Source organism: Phasianus colchicus, chromosome 13 (genome assembly GCF_987193195.1).
Source record: "Phasianus colchicus chromosome 13, bPhaCol1.hap1.1, whole genome shotgun sequence".
Lineage (NCBI taxonomy): Eukaryota > Metazoa > Chordata > Aves > Galliformes > Phasianidae > Phasianus > Phasianus colchicus.
In genome coordinates this window covers 20,129,480-20,145,160 of record NC_143448.1, presented here as the reverse complement: position 1 = coordinate 20,145,160, position 15,681 = coordinate 20,129,480, and the positions used below count along the sequence as shown (strand labels likewise).

General features: G+C 41.2%; 1 protein-coding gene across 9 annotated transcripts in view; it reads right to left on the bottom strand.

Annotated features, from left to right (window-relative positions):
• AP1G1 (adaptor related protein complex 1 subunit gamma 1) overlaps positions 1-15,681 on the bottom strand; it is a 45,828-nt gene that overhangs the window by 28,098 nt on the left and 2,049 nt on the right. For 8 of the 9 annotated variants that reach the window (XR_016470723.1, XM_031615041.2, XM_031615038.2 and 5 more), the window contains 2 exons: positions 5,249-5,452; positions 1,039-1,163 (listed from right to left, as the gene is read on the bottom strand). Coding sequence is in view for 8 of the 9 variants with exons in the window: in XM_031615041.2 (XP_031470901.1) it covers positions 1,039-1,163; positions 5,249-5,449 (326 nt within the window). In the remaining variant the exon portion in view is untranslated. Of the gene's footprint in view, positions 1-1,038; positions 1,164-5,248; positions 5,453-9,305; positions 9,950-15,681 lie in introns of those variants that run through there. The other variant, XM_031615040.2, reaches the window with a different exon arrangement.

The following is a 15,681-nucleotide window of genomic DNA, read 5'->3' as shown; positions in this document are numbered from 1 at the left end:
GTCTTTTGAAGAACAGGTGAGAGAACTGGGATTCTTTAGTCTGGAGGAGGTGGATCTCATTAGTCTCTGCAACTAACTGGAAGGAGTTGTAGAGAGCTGGGGGTTGGCCTCTTTCCAGATAACAGCAATAGGATAAGAGGTAATGGCTTTAAGTTGCACCAAGAGAGAATTCAGATTGGATATTAGGAAAAATTTATTCTCAGAGTGGTCAGGCATTGGATCTGGCTGCCCACAGACATGGTGGACTCACCATCCCTGAAGGTTCTCAAGAAAAGGGTAGATGTTGCCCTGAGTGACATGGTCTACTGGGCATAGCGGTGATCACAGAATGGCCTGAGCTGGAAGGGACCTCAAGTTCCAACCCTCCTCACTGCAGGCAGGGCTGCCAGCCACTAGATCAAACACTACATCGGGCTGTCCAGGGCCTGATCCAACCTGGTCTTGAACACCTCCAGGGACAACCTGCTCCAGCATCTCACCACCCTCTCAGTGAAAAACTTCCCCCTAACACCTAATCTAAGTTTTCCCTCTTTTAGTTCATAAGCATCCCCCCTTGTCTTGTCACTATCTACCCATATAATAAGCTGAGGGTTGGACTAGATGATCTTAGTAGTATTTTCCAAGCTGAATGATTCAATGAATGGAAATTTTTTTTTTTTTAAACACAAATGGTCTTTTGCACTGTCTAACAAGCTTACTGTGACCATTTCGTCTCCCTATTTTTATTTATCTTAAGACAACCTGCAGAGCAACACATTACCATCCTAGAACAGTAGCTACAACAAGTATGGTTTGCCATATACCTCTGTAGGACCAATGAAATTTTGTATTTTTTTCCCTCTAAGGAACATAGAGGACTATTCAATACAGTACAAAACTACAACAATCTTTTACGGTCAACAGCACGAAACAGATAGAGAATAAAAGCTTTCTAAAACAAGGGGAAAAAAAGTACTGAAAATATCAGTATCAGAAGCATAATTCCAGATCCTGAAGCCTCAAAACATGTGTTGATGGAGAGAGAGCTGGTACCCTTACTTCTTGATGCAATTGGTCATAAGAAGATGGACATCCTGTCTCTCATCCAGCAGCAACATGGCACCTAAATACCCAATGCGCTTGTCTGTGAATTTCTGAGAGGCAATGAGCTTGAGGCACTCCAACTGGAAAAAAAAGAAAGAAAGAAGAATTAGCTTAAACTATTTCTCAGCTAGAAGTGAAAGAGTTTGAACTCTGATATTAACTAATTTAGGTCTCTTTCATAACATATTTTAAAAAGTACATTTTGTTCCCACTTTGATTATATGGAAAACAAAGGCTGAATGATCTGCCCAAAGATCCCAGCAAAGGAGCAGCAAAATCAATAGTAAGTCTGCTGCCTTGAAGTAACAATCCTCTGTTGATCTTCCATTACCTCATATATAGCAGATAAGCAGGATCAGAGCACAAAAGAGAACGATAACATAGATAAGAACTATCAATCAAAAAAAAAATCTGGAAATCCAGAGAAAAATCCAAAGATATGCCATGTTTGATATACATCGGATTTTTTTTTTTTTTTTGCACTTCAATGGGTACATCTACCCACCAGGGAGAGAATCAGCGCTCTGTTAAGATGTCAACAATTTTGATGATTATGATCTGTAATTAAGTAAGTAGCTAGGTAAATTTTAGATACAGTCATATTTAAATTTCTGCTGTCCTGCAATCCTATAATTTCTGCATGAACTTCAGAATCTAAAAATCACATGCATTGTAGCCACTACAAACATCATGTCCCTTCTATCATGTAGAAATGTATCAACTGTATTCAAAAGTATAAAGGAAATTCCTTAGATGACATGCCTAGCTGCCACTTACACTCAGATGACTTCAGAGTTTAGCTGCTAGCCAACTTTTAAACACGTTCTTAGTTCAAAAATACAGACACTAACATTACTATGCAGTGAAGTATCTAACAGATAGTCGATTACATATAATCATATCTCTACTTTCTAGACTGTAACACTATAACATGATGGAAAGTATAGTGCTTATAGGAGGGTGGTAAAGTCTCTGGATGCTGCAAATGAGGACAGGCCCAAATGCAGCAGCCATAGACACAGAAACAAAGGAAGATGATTTACTTACCTTTGAAAGGCCTGAGGTACACAGGCATCTGCAGAAAGATACCCTCACCTCCACTGCCAACCCTTAAATGAGGACTGGCAAGGGGTGGATCCTGGCTCCAGCCCTTCTCATCACTCGGGTGCATCACTGCGTGCACCTGAGCTCCCCTGGGCTGGCCCTGCCTTCCCACCTGGTGCTCCATCCCTGCTTCAAGCTGCGACTTCAGCATTTCTGCTACACAGACAAAGCAGCAAAAATGGCTTCTCAAAACAGGTAAAAGATTCATTTTCCCACAAGCACATGCCCTAAGTTCATTCTACAAATTAGCTAGGGCAGCAAGTAAGCATACCGTGGATGTACAGAGGGGATGAGACAAAGCTTCCAATAGATCTACTTTGAAGGACACAAAAGGGGCCCGCACAGGCAAAAATACAGGGCAGCATGAAAAGGTTTTCACAGTCCTGCACTACACGAAAGCAGGAACAGAACTGTTTTTAAACAGGGAGATGCAAGAAGTGCACGCACATCAAGAGGGCAAAGCTATACTGGCTGCTGAAAAACTTGTAAGAAAATTAAATTTAATGTGACAGAAAAAATAAATGCTATGGCCTAGCCACTAACAAGTTCTCACAACTGCACAGAATCAGAATATATAACACAACTATGTAAGAAGTTGCCACATAATCATCTAGCTAGAGCTGAGTGACAAACTAATAAGGAAAAGATTGAATGAAAGCAAATTCAGTTAGCTAAGATTAACATGGATGAAGATCTAAAATACAGAAATACCTCTAAGCAGTAAGATCAGTCATCCGAAGAGATAACTGAACATGCATGAATGGGCAAGATCAACCAAGAAATAAGGTACATAACACTGCATATTTACCTCTTATCTTTACAGTGTCACTGACCCATTTTTTCTCCAAAAAAGTTTAAAAGGTGCTTATATAATGCTCTGCAGAAGTGCAATGTGGAACCAATGGCCTCAAAGCTACAGCTTAAGAGCTAAAAAAGGCAAAACAAACAACTAAGAAAAAGCAGAAGGAAACGAATGACTGATATTTCCAGCACTTTTAAATTTGTACGATATTACTGAAATTTACTGTACGAAAAGCTGACCGGTTTGCTTCATATATATACAAATATATGCAAATTAGCTTAGTACACAGCACTACTGAGCAACACAATGAAGTGAAGCTCTGTTTAATTAGCGGAAGAACTCTTGATGTCATTATATCCATTTCATTCAAAGGAACAGCAATTAAGATCTGCTACCTCAGTGCTGTAACAGATACATCAATAAAGCCTGATAAGTACAGGTTTATCACCAGATTACAACTCAAAGTTTTTACTAACATAGATACCTTTCTGACTGGTATTCTTTTGCAGAGGAAATAACTAAAAAAAAAATCTGGATGCCCAATACCTTCTAAATCATAACCCAATTTTAACACGCCCTCAAGACAGTTTGCCATGCATTGCATCTCAGCATGCACTGGCTAAACATAGTGCAAGACTTCCTGGATCAAAGTGGAGGAAGCCTGTCTTGGAAAGAAGCAGATCCGCCATTTGCTTCTTCTGACACCTTCTCTAAACTCTTATTATTGGTTACCCCATTCCTAACACTAGCTGAAGTCAAATGTCTATCTTAAGGATAAAACCAGACATGGGATCTAACAGCCTGTGACTCTCCTGTTTTTCATCATAATTAATTTCCTTCTCATTCATGCTGTCACTCTCTGAAACTTCTTGTTTATAATGCTGGACTACCAATCTTCAAAATTCTATTACTGCTGGAATGGCATCTGCCTTCAACAGGCCCCCAGCACATTGTTTTAGAGAAAGAATGGAGATCATATAAAAGTACCTATAAAACACCAGTATCTTGAAAGATTCCTTCCAGTCATAAACGCTGAGGACACAAAGGATTTCAACTTAAATAACAGTTGTTAAAATCCCTTCTTAGCCTTGGCTACTATAAATTCCCAGAAGCGCAACAGACAAATTATATGAGAACCAAGGCCAGAGGATGGAGTATCATATGCTACAGTGAGCACAGTTGTTCCTGTTACAGCAGAGTTGCTACATCTCGAACAACTCTTTTCTCGGGGAGAAAAATCCAATGATGTAGAAATAAGATGATCCCCTTTAAATTCAAAGTGTAGTGCAAATTCACTCTTTAATGCTAAGACAATTCGAGGCCCTGGTTAGATTATGACTGTAGCAATTGGACAGATCTGAAGATTCCAGGTTCACAGGGGAAGACTCCACCAAGAAGGGATCTCCAACCACAGCTCCTTCCCCAGTGGCACTCAGCCCTTCAATGAGGTCTAAGAGAGCTGCAGCCAAGCTCTGCCCCGTCTGGTCCCACAGCTGAATTGCCTTCACCTGTGCTCCCAGGGCTGACCGGGTCTTTTCCCCAGGTGCTCAATCAGTGGCTCAGGCTGTGACTCGGCTACCATACAATGACTAACAGGATGTTTACTAACAAAAAATGAACTGTGCCTCAAACACTAAGCAAAGCTCAACCTGAAGAACATTTTATAGATCAAGAACCCCATCATCTTATCTCTCTTTTCCACAATTTGACCAAGGAACAGTACATGGAAAATAAGACAAGAGACTACCAAAACTCACATCAGCATTCTCCAAATCTCTTCACTAAAACGGGGATACGAAACACAAATTCTTTATTGTTGGGAACAAGACCAACTATTACCTGCCTAGAATACTTCAGAATAAGGGTACAGAAACGTCTTTAAAACATCTGGCAATTTCCATCAGATACACAGCTTCGAGATGCCATCCTCAGGTCATCCAGAAATACTCATACTTACCAGATTGTAGTTTAACTACTGCTCTGCAAGACACATCTGCAGTAAGGAGCAGACAGCCCGGGTAAAGCAGACTAACTGTAAGTTTCATAACAAAATAAATAAGAACAGGTTCCAAACAGGAAGTGTCTTTATCATAGTCAAAACTAACTAATGCAGGTTCTGAACATGTGTGAGGACAAAACCTCAGAACATCTCAAAGCAAAACTGCTCTGGTTCTGCTCCAAACTAGCCCACGCACTCCAAACACATGAAGCATACTGGTATACACACACACACAATAGCAGCAATGAAGACTAACCTACCTGTCCAAAATGTGCAGGGTATCCCAGCATGTGCATATACAGCAGCTTTGCCACATTTCTGCATCTGTATGTGTTATCTTCCTCTCGGAAGGATGACCGGATAGCAGCACATTCCTTCTGAATCATCTCACGCTCTTCTGCCTGGGTTCTTGCTGTCCGGATGGTCCGGATCAGCTCCCGCAGTCTGATGGGGGCTGGCATCCTCTGGGAGAAGGAAGAGACCCATAAGCCTTCTACTGCACCTAAGAACTTCATAATTTACTCAATTTAGCATATTCTTCTTTCTTCCCTTATAATTATATAAATGGAAGAATTAAAAAAAGGCAAACAGCTTCACTAGCATGGTTAAAAGCAAACCCAAAGGCCACAGGAATTTATTGTACCTTCCAGGAACAGAACTTCTCTGCTTCTAAAAAAGCAATTGTGAAACTGCTATGCTTTGAACAAGCTGCCAAGTGAACATAACATGATTCCCAGTCTGAAATAGATAAGAATAGTACTCAGCAAGCTATGTTCATGTTCGTATTTTCTGCCTCTCACCAAAGAGGTTTGATCCTGAAATCTTGACAATGTGGGACAAACCATCCTTTACAAAAAGCAATGCTGTTAAGTAACTAGCAGAAGTTTTCAGACAGGTATTTCAGAGAGCCATGCTTCATAAATCCCATACTTGTGCCATGCTTCCTTCTCCCTTTGAGGGGGAAAAGACATCAGAAAATGCTGATAGAAAAGCAATATGAGTAGCGTGGATGTATTTCAGAATCAAGCAGACACCGTACCTCTATTAAATACCAGTCAGAACAATCATTTCTTCAGAGGCAATGTGACAAAGCCTCTCACAGAACTGTATGAAGATGACTGTTTAAAAAAAAAAAAAGCATATGCTACATGAACTTCAGGTAGTTTCATTTTGCCAGATGGAACAGTGATGGGTACTACCTGACCTAAAGAGCACTGTATTCTCCTGAATGTATTTCAAGAGAAAAATGGCTCCCCCCAAAGAAGTTCAGAAAGTTCAACTGTAGAACCTAATTGTAGTTTATGTTCAGCAAAGCAGACTTTTGACTTTCATGAGGAAAAATCTACACAAACTTCTCTCCACAGAATTCTTCCATCCGTGCTAAACTGCAAGATTAGCTAAGTCATTTTTAAATCACAAAATCACACCAATGTGTAAAAAGTTACTCAACACAGCAGTCCATCACAGTTCATCTGTGTGTCATCCTCCTCCTAAATCAGTGCCATAAATGTTAAGCGCTACCATATCACAAAAGACACATTCAGACACTGTGCTGACTGGCTGGCACGGCACACCAGGTTTGGCTGCACACTGAATGGGCAGGCTGGGAAGCACACATTTAGCAGGGCAACCCGTGTGCTGCACCAGAAAAACAGACAGGCATGTTACAATGAGTAAAGGCGATCTCACAGACAAGCAGCTGAATGTTGCTCTATGGATCTGAATTATAAACTCAGACTGTTACAGAATTCAATCTTAACACTAAATCTCCTCGGTCAGTCCAACCAGACAGTCTCTCACGTTCCAACCGCCCACCTTCATGTCTCAAGAGCTCAAATTCGCAGAGATGCAAAGTACTACATTTTGAAAATTATACGTAGAGATATTTTATCTACAGAATGCTTCCTCAAAGTACTGTGAAGAGAAAGATCAAGATAACTGGACTCCCCAGTCCTCAGTCTTGTCTCTCCACAAGCTGTAGGATTTCTTCACGTTACTGAGACACGAAATGAATTTATGCTGCCCAAACATTCAGATGCCACACTAATAAGCATAGGAATGGTGAAGGGGAAGTAAGAAAGCTTTTGAAGAATAGCATTTGAACATGAGATACAAAGGGCCTTTGAATACTATAATAACATTCTTTTAATATGGATTGTGATGTCTCGATGGTTTTGAAAATCCACTGAAAGGATCTTCCTCACACTGCACCAAATCTACACACACAGAGAAATCTTTAATTAGATGGGAATGTTTAAACTCTTAAAACAGAGCGCTGCACTTAACTAACATAGCTCTGACAGTGGTAGAGCCATGATCTTTCAACAGCAAGGTAAGTCTGTAGGATCATGACAAACAGAATACGAAAACCCTGCTAAGCATCAAGAGCTGCACCTTGGGGCACGCCTGCTGTAATGCCACCTCCAGAGATTTCGGGTGCAAAAGCGTCAATCTTGAAGGAACAACCACAAATAATTATTCTTGAAAACTTGGAAAAATTGGAAAACTGTTTTCAATACCGCAACAAAATATATATCCTCAAAACAAACAGAAACTGCCAGCACTCACACAGGAAGCCACCCAGAAGCCTCAGAGCCCCAAAGTTTCTCAAACTAAAGGAAACTTGGTTCTATCCATTTGCCACATCATTTCCCCCTATTTACATCCACAATAAAATACTTTTTCTATCCTGAGAGTTAAATACTTTTTCACGACTATGCAAAAAACCTCTGCCCAATAATTTGCATGGAAAACTTCAGAATGAGAAACTAAGATTGTACTATTAAAAAAAAAGAAAACACTAAGAAAAAAACAGTTTTAAATGTCTTATAAAATTATGGTAACTGCAGGAGTTACTGCAAAGTAAGCTAGAGTTCCTATTTAGTATGTGCTAGGTTGTTGGCAGCTGCTGCCTGGATGCACTGATTTACTCTGTTGTAATTTAGCAAAAAGCAATAAACATAAGTGCACGATGGCACTGCAGACTGGGTAATGCTGACAGCCACAGCCCACTATACAGCTCACAACCTGTCTTTAGGAACTTATCTTTGGAGGTGAATGTAAATAAAAGTTATGGGATGAGACTTGTCTACTTCAGAAGTTACTCTGAAGTCAGGTCAGGATGCCACCTCTCAAGATTCTATGAAACCTTATAACAACATCTGTTTAGGTTTAGCTTTTGATTTGATGTGTTGTGTTGGTAGAGGTCTCTGAGGCTCCTATAAAGTTCCCCTTATTTAAAGTTGGCCCCTTGCTTCTATAGCAGTCTTCAACTCAGACTGCTCTTTGACCATCTACCAACTCTTCAGTGTCCTAAATGGGCACAGACAGAAAGCAGATCAGAAACACAGTGGCCCTACCATGTCTGATCAAAGCTCACTCCATTTGATATCTTGCTTCTCACAGCAGCAGGAGCCTGTGGAAGACTGGAAGAGCCAGGTCAGCATGCATACGTACAATTCTGTTCTACTGCAGACTTCAGCAACTTACAATGCAAGAATTTCTAAAGCAAAAAAAAAATGTCAAGGCCTACAAAAATAAAAATAAAAAGATAAATCTGTTTTTATTTTGAATCCAGGTGAACTTCTAGAATCAACAGTATTCTGCTAGTCACTACTTGAGTTCCAAATACAACACATGGTAAGACAGTTCATTCATTTGTTCTGCAGCTTCAAATCCTTATTGCAGTTGATGCTCGCAATAATCCTATGGAGATTATAACAAATTACCTTTGTTAGTTAGTAGTTAGTTAGTAATACTAAGGAGCTCATCATCTTACACACTTCCACACTTCACACTCCTCCCTCATCTTTTCTGTCCTGCAGCCCCATATCTGAGTCATTCCATGACTGGTTATGTTATTGCCCTGTCTGTATGGTCCACAATTCTGCACCCTTTCGGAAGGATGTGTGGAAAGCAAGCGCCGCGCCCAGCATTTAAACCAGGGCTGTGCCATAGTACCTACTTGTAAAAAAAGAGAAGTCCCTCCTCTTATTTCCCCAGGGACTTTTAACAGTCCCTCTGCGTATGTGGTCACTACGAAGTGCTTTGTTTATGTAACAGTCTGACAAACCCCCAAACAGCCCACTTGAAGCCCAGACCACACCCCATATCCCTTCCCCTTCAAACACACTTTTCAACTGCTTTAGATAAGCTATGCCTTTGTTGGAAAATGGGGAAGGAACTGAAATAAAAACACCACTGCAGGCTGTTACAATGGAAAAGATTAACACAGTGGAAGGGCGATACAGGAGTGTAACAACAAAGGGACGAGCACAGATAGGATGGTATTTCAAAGTGGAAAGTAAAGGTGCTCACCCATCTCCTATGATCAAGGGTCACAGGAAAGACTCCACCAAGAAGGGATCTCCAACCACAGCTCCTTCCCCAGTGGCACTCAGCCCTTCAATGAGGTCTAAGAGAGCTGCAGCCAGGCTCCGCCCCTTCTGGTCCCACGGCTGAACTGCCTTCACCTGTGCTCCAAAGTCTGGCTGGGTCTTTTCCCCAGGTGCTCAATCAGTGGTTCAGGATGTGACTCAACAGTTCCCATACAGACATATACCTCTGCAGCCTATAGGCAGTAACTTCATCATCATTAATAACAATATCTTATTATAATAATCACTTAGGTATAGGCTCACTCTGAAAGAGGAGACTGATTCCACTCCTTCCACTGCTCTACAGACAGCATGACTGGGAGCCAGCATGCCAGATGAGGCCACTTGTACATCTGAAACCCAGCATGTTACTTTCCTCTACAAATGAGATGCCTTCAAACAGAACAGTTAAGCTTACGTGGCACAAGGCAGTTTGAGCAGACAGCTCTGGGAGAGCCAAGATGGAGCAAGAAAGATGTGAAGCATGGGCTCCTACACTAAGTCACCCTTAAGTGCAGAACCATCAAGTTACAGATCATCTTAAGCTTCTGCTCCTCAGAACAGAGGCAGTGGCAACTACAAGTTAAACAGTTGCATTGTTTATCTGCAAAAATTTAGTCTGCAAACAAACCGAAGTTTGGTACTAATTTGGTTTGATATCACAAGTCCTGTTCTCACACTGTACTTGAAGGGTTTATAAATTGCTGAACACTATCTCCAGTGATTTGTTACATTCTGTAGGTATTTTTATAGAAGGCTTTGTTTGTTCCAGTAAATCTTGCCCTGGACAACAGAAAGTAAACAGGCAGAAAGCTTAAATCACTTCAGCCAATGGAAATAGCACCACATGAAATTAGCATACATTTGAAGTGCAGTCTAAGAACCTTCATGTTGCATTCTTCAGTGTTAAGGCAGGATTTCCTACTTTGCTGAAGAGGCAGAAAAAACAAAAGCCAATACCGAAGATCCAGTAAGATTTCACTGTCATCATCCATTCATTGAAACAAGTGGGTAAGGACATTTGTAAGCATGGATTACATAAACAAACAACAAATCACACTACATTCCTCTAAACATCACATAGACAGTAAAGCAAGGAACCAGTAATTCAGAAAACAAAGGATTAAGAGCTAAGAATCTTCATCAGATAATGGTCAAGTTATGGAGCTCCCTGCTTTCTTTTTTTCCCCATCGAAGTGTGATATATTACAAATACACTGTGCAAACTGTGCTACTTTGAAGAGCACCTGTATCTCTCACACATATCCTGCCTGACCAGAACTGCTCACAAGGAGGACAACAGGGAGCAACGAGGGACAGCCATGATTTATTTTTCAGCATTCAAACTTCTGCTTCTGTGCTGCAACTACACATCCACACTTAAAAAAAACCAAAAAAACAGTACTAAATCTTCCAGCGTTCTTTAAACGTATCTTTGAATACTTCCCACCAAAAAAAATGTTCTGCCCAACCCCAGATACAAAAAAATAATGTCTCCACCTTGCAAGAACAAATCCCTTCACACTCTTCGCAGCTTGAGCTACTTTCTTACGCAGACACATTTTCTTTTATCCTTTTTACTGCAAAATTTCTGTTAAATGTATTGTTTGTGTCTTCCTCCTCCTTCCCTGTCAGAAAGAGTTTTCTTACTACCAAGAAAATTGCACTGCACTGATAGGAACAAGCCACCAGAGCACACACTTCCCCCAAAACAAACTTTGTGGAACGCTCTCAAGAGTCTGCTGACTGCTCCTGAGGTAAAGCACCCCTGCACTTCCAAGCCTTTCAGCCATGCTGTGCTCATTCCAACCCTACATTCTCTCCCATTTGAGAGAAACAGCTCCTGAACTCTTATCATACAAAGCAGTACCAATCTGGTGCTGACCAAGAAGTACGTTTCACTCCCTGCCTCAAAAAAGTTAAAATGATCTGAGAGAAAATAGCCTAGATTTTGACAATTCTCCTGGCTAAAGCTGGCAGACCTGCTCTTGGAAGAGCCACATTAACCTCAGAAACTTCAGTGGCAGCTCTGACACCACTGTCTGTATCAGGTGACACATCACAACAGTGTTGACACAGATCTAGAGAATAAATAATTACAAAATTGGGAGAAAAGAAGCCAATAGGGACTGCTGGGGATGACACTGCTACTCCATTCAAAAATACAGCCACACACAGTGCAGACACTTCTGAATGAAGGTGGCAGGGATGCCCTAAACTGCCACATTCATATCCTGCCTGCTCATCTCTGCCAGCACTCTGACATCACCATCAGATGCCCCTTGGTCACTGAAGACCTACAGCTTGCAGCAGTCAGGAAAGCTAATCACCCTAAAACCACACCCTGCAAGACAACAAACCAAGCAGGTATCCAGACTCAACAAAACTCAAGTTTCACATTTCCCATTCCAGACCCCAAGAACTCCTTCAGCGTGCTGAGGACGGCACACTTCAGTACTCAGAAAGGCGACCCACAAAGCCATTAACAGCACAATGGACCCAGAAAGCCATCAACACAATCCTGTACAATCTCATGTTCCTCTGGATGACCCTATCCATTAATTAACTATCAAATCCACAATGCTTCCGCTTGCAGGTAGTAAGTCACATGACTGCATACAATTAGCACTTTTTTAAAGCCCTGGTAGAAAAAAATCCGAGACAGAAAAGCAATCAGAAGAGCTTCAATGGAGGCAACAAGGTTGCATGGATATCCCTCCAGGATGTGAGACATCCAATTCACATAAGATAGCAACTACCTCACCAGATACACACCTGACCAGTATGCATTTGCAGGTGTACAGCTAAGGAAAAAAAAAACAACTTCTACTAAATGAAAAAGATTCCAATGACTCCCCTTTTCCCGCTTCTTTCAAGAAATACACCTAAGCATCCTCCCCCCTTTAATCAAATCAACACAGAACAATGGGAAACATTTTTCCACATTCACACTGCCAAGCACTCCATAACTCAAAACTATACCCACTGAGAACAATGACAAGCAGTAATAGCAAGACAGGCACAAGGTCTCATGGACTCCATGGATACACAGTCAGCACTCTTTTATTAAGCTACACTATGATAAAAGGCACAAAGAGAATGAAAGACGACTCCAAAAAGCTCCAGAAGATGATTTATTGACAAGTGCTTTGGATTTCCCCGATAGTATGAATGAAGGATGGACAACGCACAGCATGACTGTGCCACAGCCTGTCAAGGCAGCAAAACCTAACGGTACCAGAATTCCACTGGGATTCGACATGCACGCACTCAAACTTCACTAAAGGAAGGAACTGAGGCCATGTATCAATCATCTGTTTACTGACAAGAGCTAATGAAGAACCGTAAAATCAAAATCTGAATAGGATTAAGAATTCAGAACTATAAGACATAATAAGTAATGTGCTATAAAATCTGTCTCAGTATCAGCCAGGATCTTGAAAGTAACACTATGAGCCATTTAAAATATTCAGAAAAATCAGTCTCAGGTAACCATGAAGCTACTGAATAGCAAACTGCCAATAGCAGTATAACTGGACAGAACTCTACATTTCAGAGATGTTTCACTGCACAAGGTGACGAACACAAAGGACACCCATATCATCTAGGAATAGCACATCTGAAATTTAACTTCATCTGGCTTAAAACCTCTTTCAAAGTAGCAAGCCTTGTTTTTCAGGGTTAACTAACACTTTTCCCTCCATACAGAACACACATGTTCTTGTTCCTTCCACATCAACACAAATGGCAATGCAAATTTTAAAAGCAATCGCCCCTGTAGCAATTGGACAGATCAATATGATGCCAAAAGGTGTTTCACCAGAGGTGTAATGACAGGAGGATCGGCTCAATAGAGAGGTGCTATGAAGGAAGGGAAGAAATTGCTCACTCTATCCGAAGATTCCAGGTTCACAGGGGAAAGCTTCACCAAGGAGGAATCTCCAACCACAGCTCCTTCCCCAGTGGCACTCAGCCCTTCAATGAGGTCTAAGAGAGCTGCAGCCAGGCTCCGCCCCTTCTGGTCCCACGGCTGAATTGCCTTCACCTGTGCTCCCAGCCCCTTTCTCCAGCTGCTCAGTCAGCAGTTCAGGCCCTGACTCAACAGCTCCTATTCAATCTCTTTCCTCATTTTGTTTACAGCAGAAGCACTCCATGGCTATTTCTTTGCTACCCATACAGTCCAGAAATCAGGGATTATCCCTGAATACCTGACAAGAACCTAACAGTAGGAACAACAGATTTTTTTCATACTTTATCAGTGTGAAAGCCTTATTCTTTAAGAAGCTCTCCTCCTGATAGCCAGTTATTACAAAAAAAGAGTTAGATATCTGACTCAGATTAGCTCCTGTGGTTGGACAATTGGTGCCTAAATTCCTTCCTCTCCAACTCAGTTAATTCCTCACCAAACCAACAAGGAAGGTATTCTTCCATCATGCAACTCCTTCTTGGTAAACTACCCAAAAGTGGAACAAAAAACCCCACATCAACCAGCAAAACAAAAATCATAACATATTAAAATCATTTTATTATACGTTACATTTCTAAACAGGTACTTTCTCCTCCCTTGCAGCCCTTTATTAGATATGTTTGTACTGTTTTAAGTTTGAAGAGTTTACTATCCCCAAAATATTTAAGTATAGAACCTGGCTACAAACCTACTTGAGAATACCACAGTATTCAAAGGCAGCTGTTCAGCAATTAACATCTTATATCTGCAAGCAGCACAAGACCCTACTGAAACCTCCTACATAAAATACTCAAGTGCTTCAGTCAACCTACATTCAGCTATCAGGAAATTAAGCCTCAAGACCTGCGAGTCTTGAATGTGCAACCAAGTTGAGATCCATCCCTCTGGAATCTCTTCAGAAATGTTAGCCTATGTCTTACTACTAATAAAACCAAGAACTTTTTTTTTTTTTTTAAATTACTCTTTCACTATGTTAATGAACACTTAAAAACAAGCTACCAGAAAGTCACTGCTTAAGAACTTGTTTAGGACAGAACATCAATTTTCAATTCCTTGAGGTTGGCAACAGACAAAGCCCACTGAGGCTCACGGAATTACCCAGAGAACAGCGTGGCTGTCTGGGGGACACAGCCAAATAGGACTCTTCCAATAGGATACAATCCTGCTCACAGATTCTCCCGTAAGTTGCATTTCCAAACTCAGCTCATCCTACAAAGCAGCCAAAGATGACACACGCACACGTTTTCAAACAGATCTACATACGCAGATTAAGCCGCCCTACCCCCAGCTCACGCAATCACACTCCTTAAAAAACAAAACACCCCGCACCCCAACTTTTGGGAAGTTACATAATTCAAACCTGACCCAACTCCAACTGCAATCAGTAACAGAATTCCCCTACGTGCTTCATTAGAACTGATCGAGCCTCCGGAACACAAAAAGAAAGCAGAAGAAATGTCTGGATAGACTGTATGAAAGGAAAATCGGCAGCGGTTAACCAGAACAGACCGCAGGCCTCAACTGCACAACACTGCCAGGGTCTCCACACTACCATCAGACAACTGAAAAGAAGGTGGCACATTGGCAGTAAAAAGAAAAATAAAACACTACAAACAGAGATCAGACTGTCAAAAAAAATAAGAGAGAGATACTGGCATACTGTTTAGCATTATCAATATTTATACAGAAAACAGCACACTCCTAACCAAGCAGCACCGCCATCATCACTAAGGGCAAAGGCAACAAACAACAGTTCCAAAAAAGCAACCAACCATACAACATTCAAAGGAGAACATAGTTTCTCTTGAGAAAGAGCTATTTCCTACAACACAGGGAACTATTAAGTGGAAAATAAAGAACACTGGGATATCAGAAAGAAATTAAGGCAAGGTGAGGGGGGGTGCCAAGACAGAATGATAACAAGGCATCAGAATTACTTTGCATTATACAAAGACCGGGGGGAGAGGGGGGTGCTGGGAAAGAAGTATGAAAAAACATGCCTAAAAACAGGAGCTGAAAAACAGTCACAGAGGTTGTGATGGTCCCATGTCCAGGTACACTGAGAAAAACAAGAAAGGCAGCACAAGAGTACTGTGCAGGCAAGGCAGCACGTGTGCCACTGCTTTATGACTAAATCACACACCTGCCCCTACACTGCATTGAAACAAACCGCCAGGTAACTGCCGCCTTAAAATGCTCATCATGGACTTTATCTACAGCATATCCAAAGTGCCAGATCAAAGCAAATGCTACCAACAGCAGTAATATTAGCAGATATACACTTGCACTACTCTTTTCTGAGTAACACCATCATGCATTTGTTTACTGACACCAGAAGTAACATCCGATA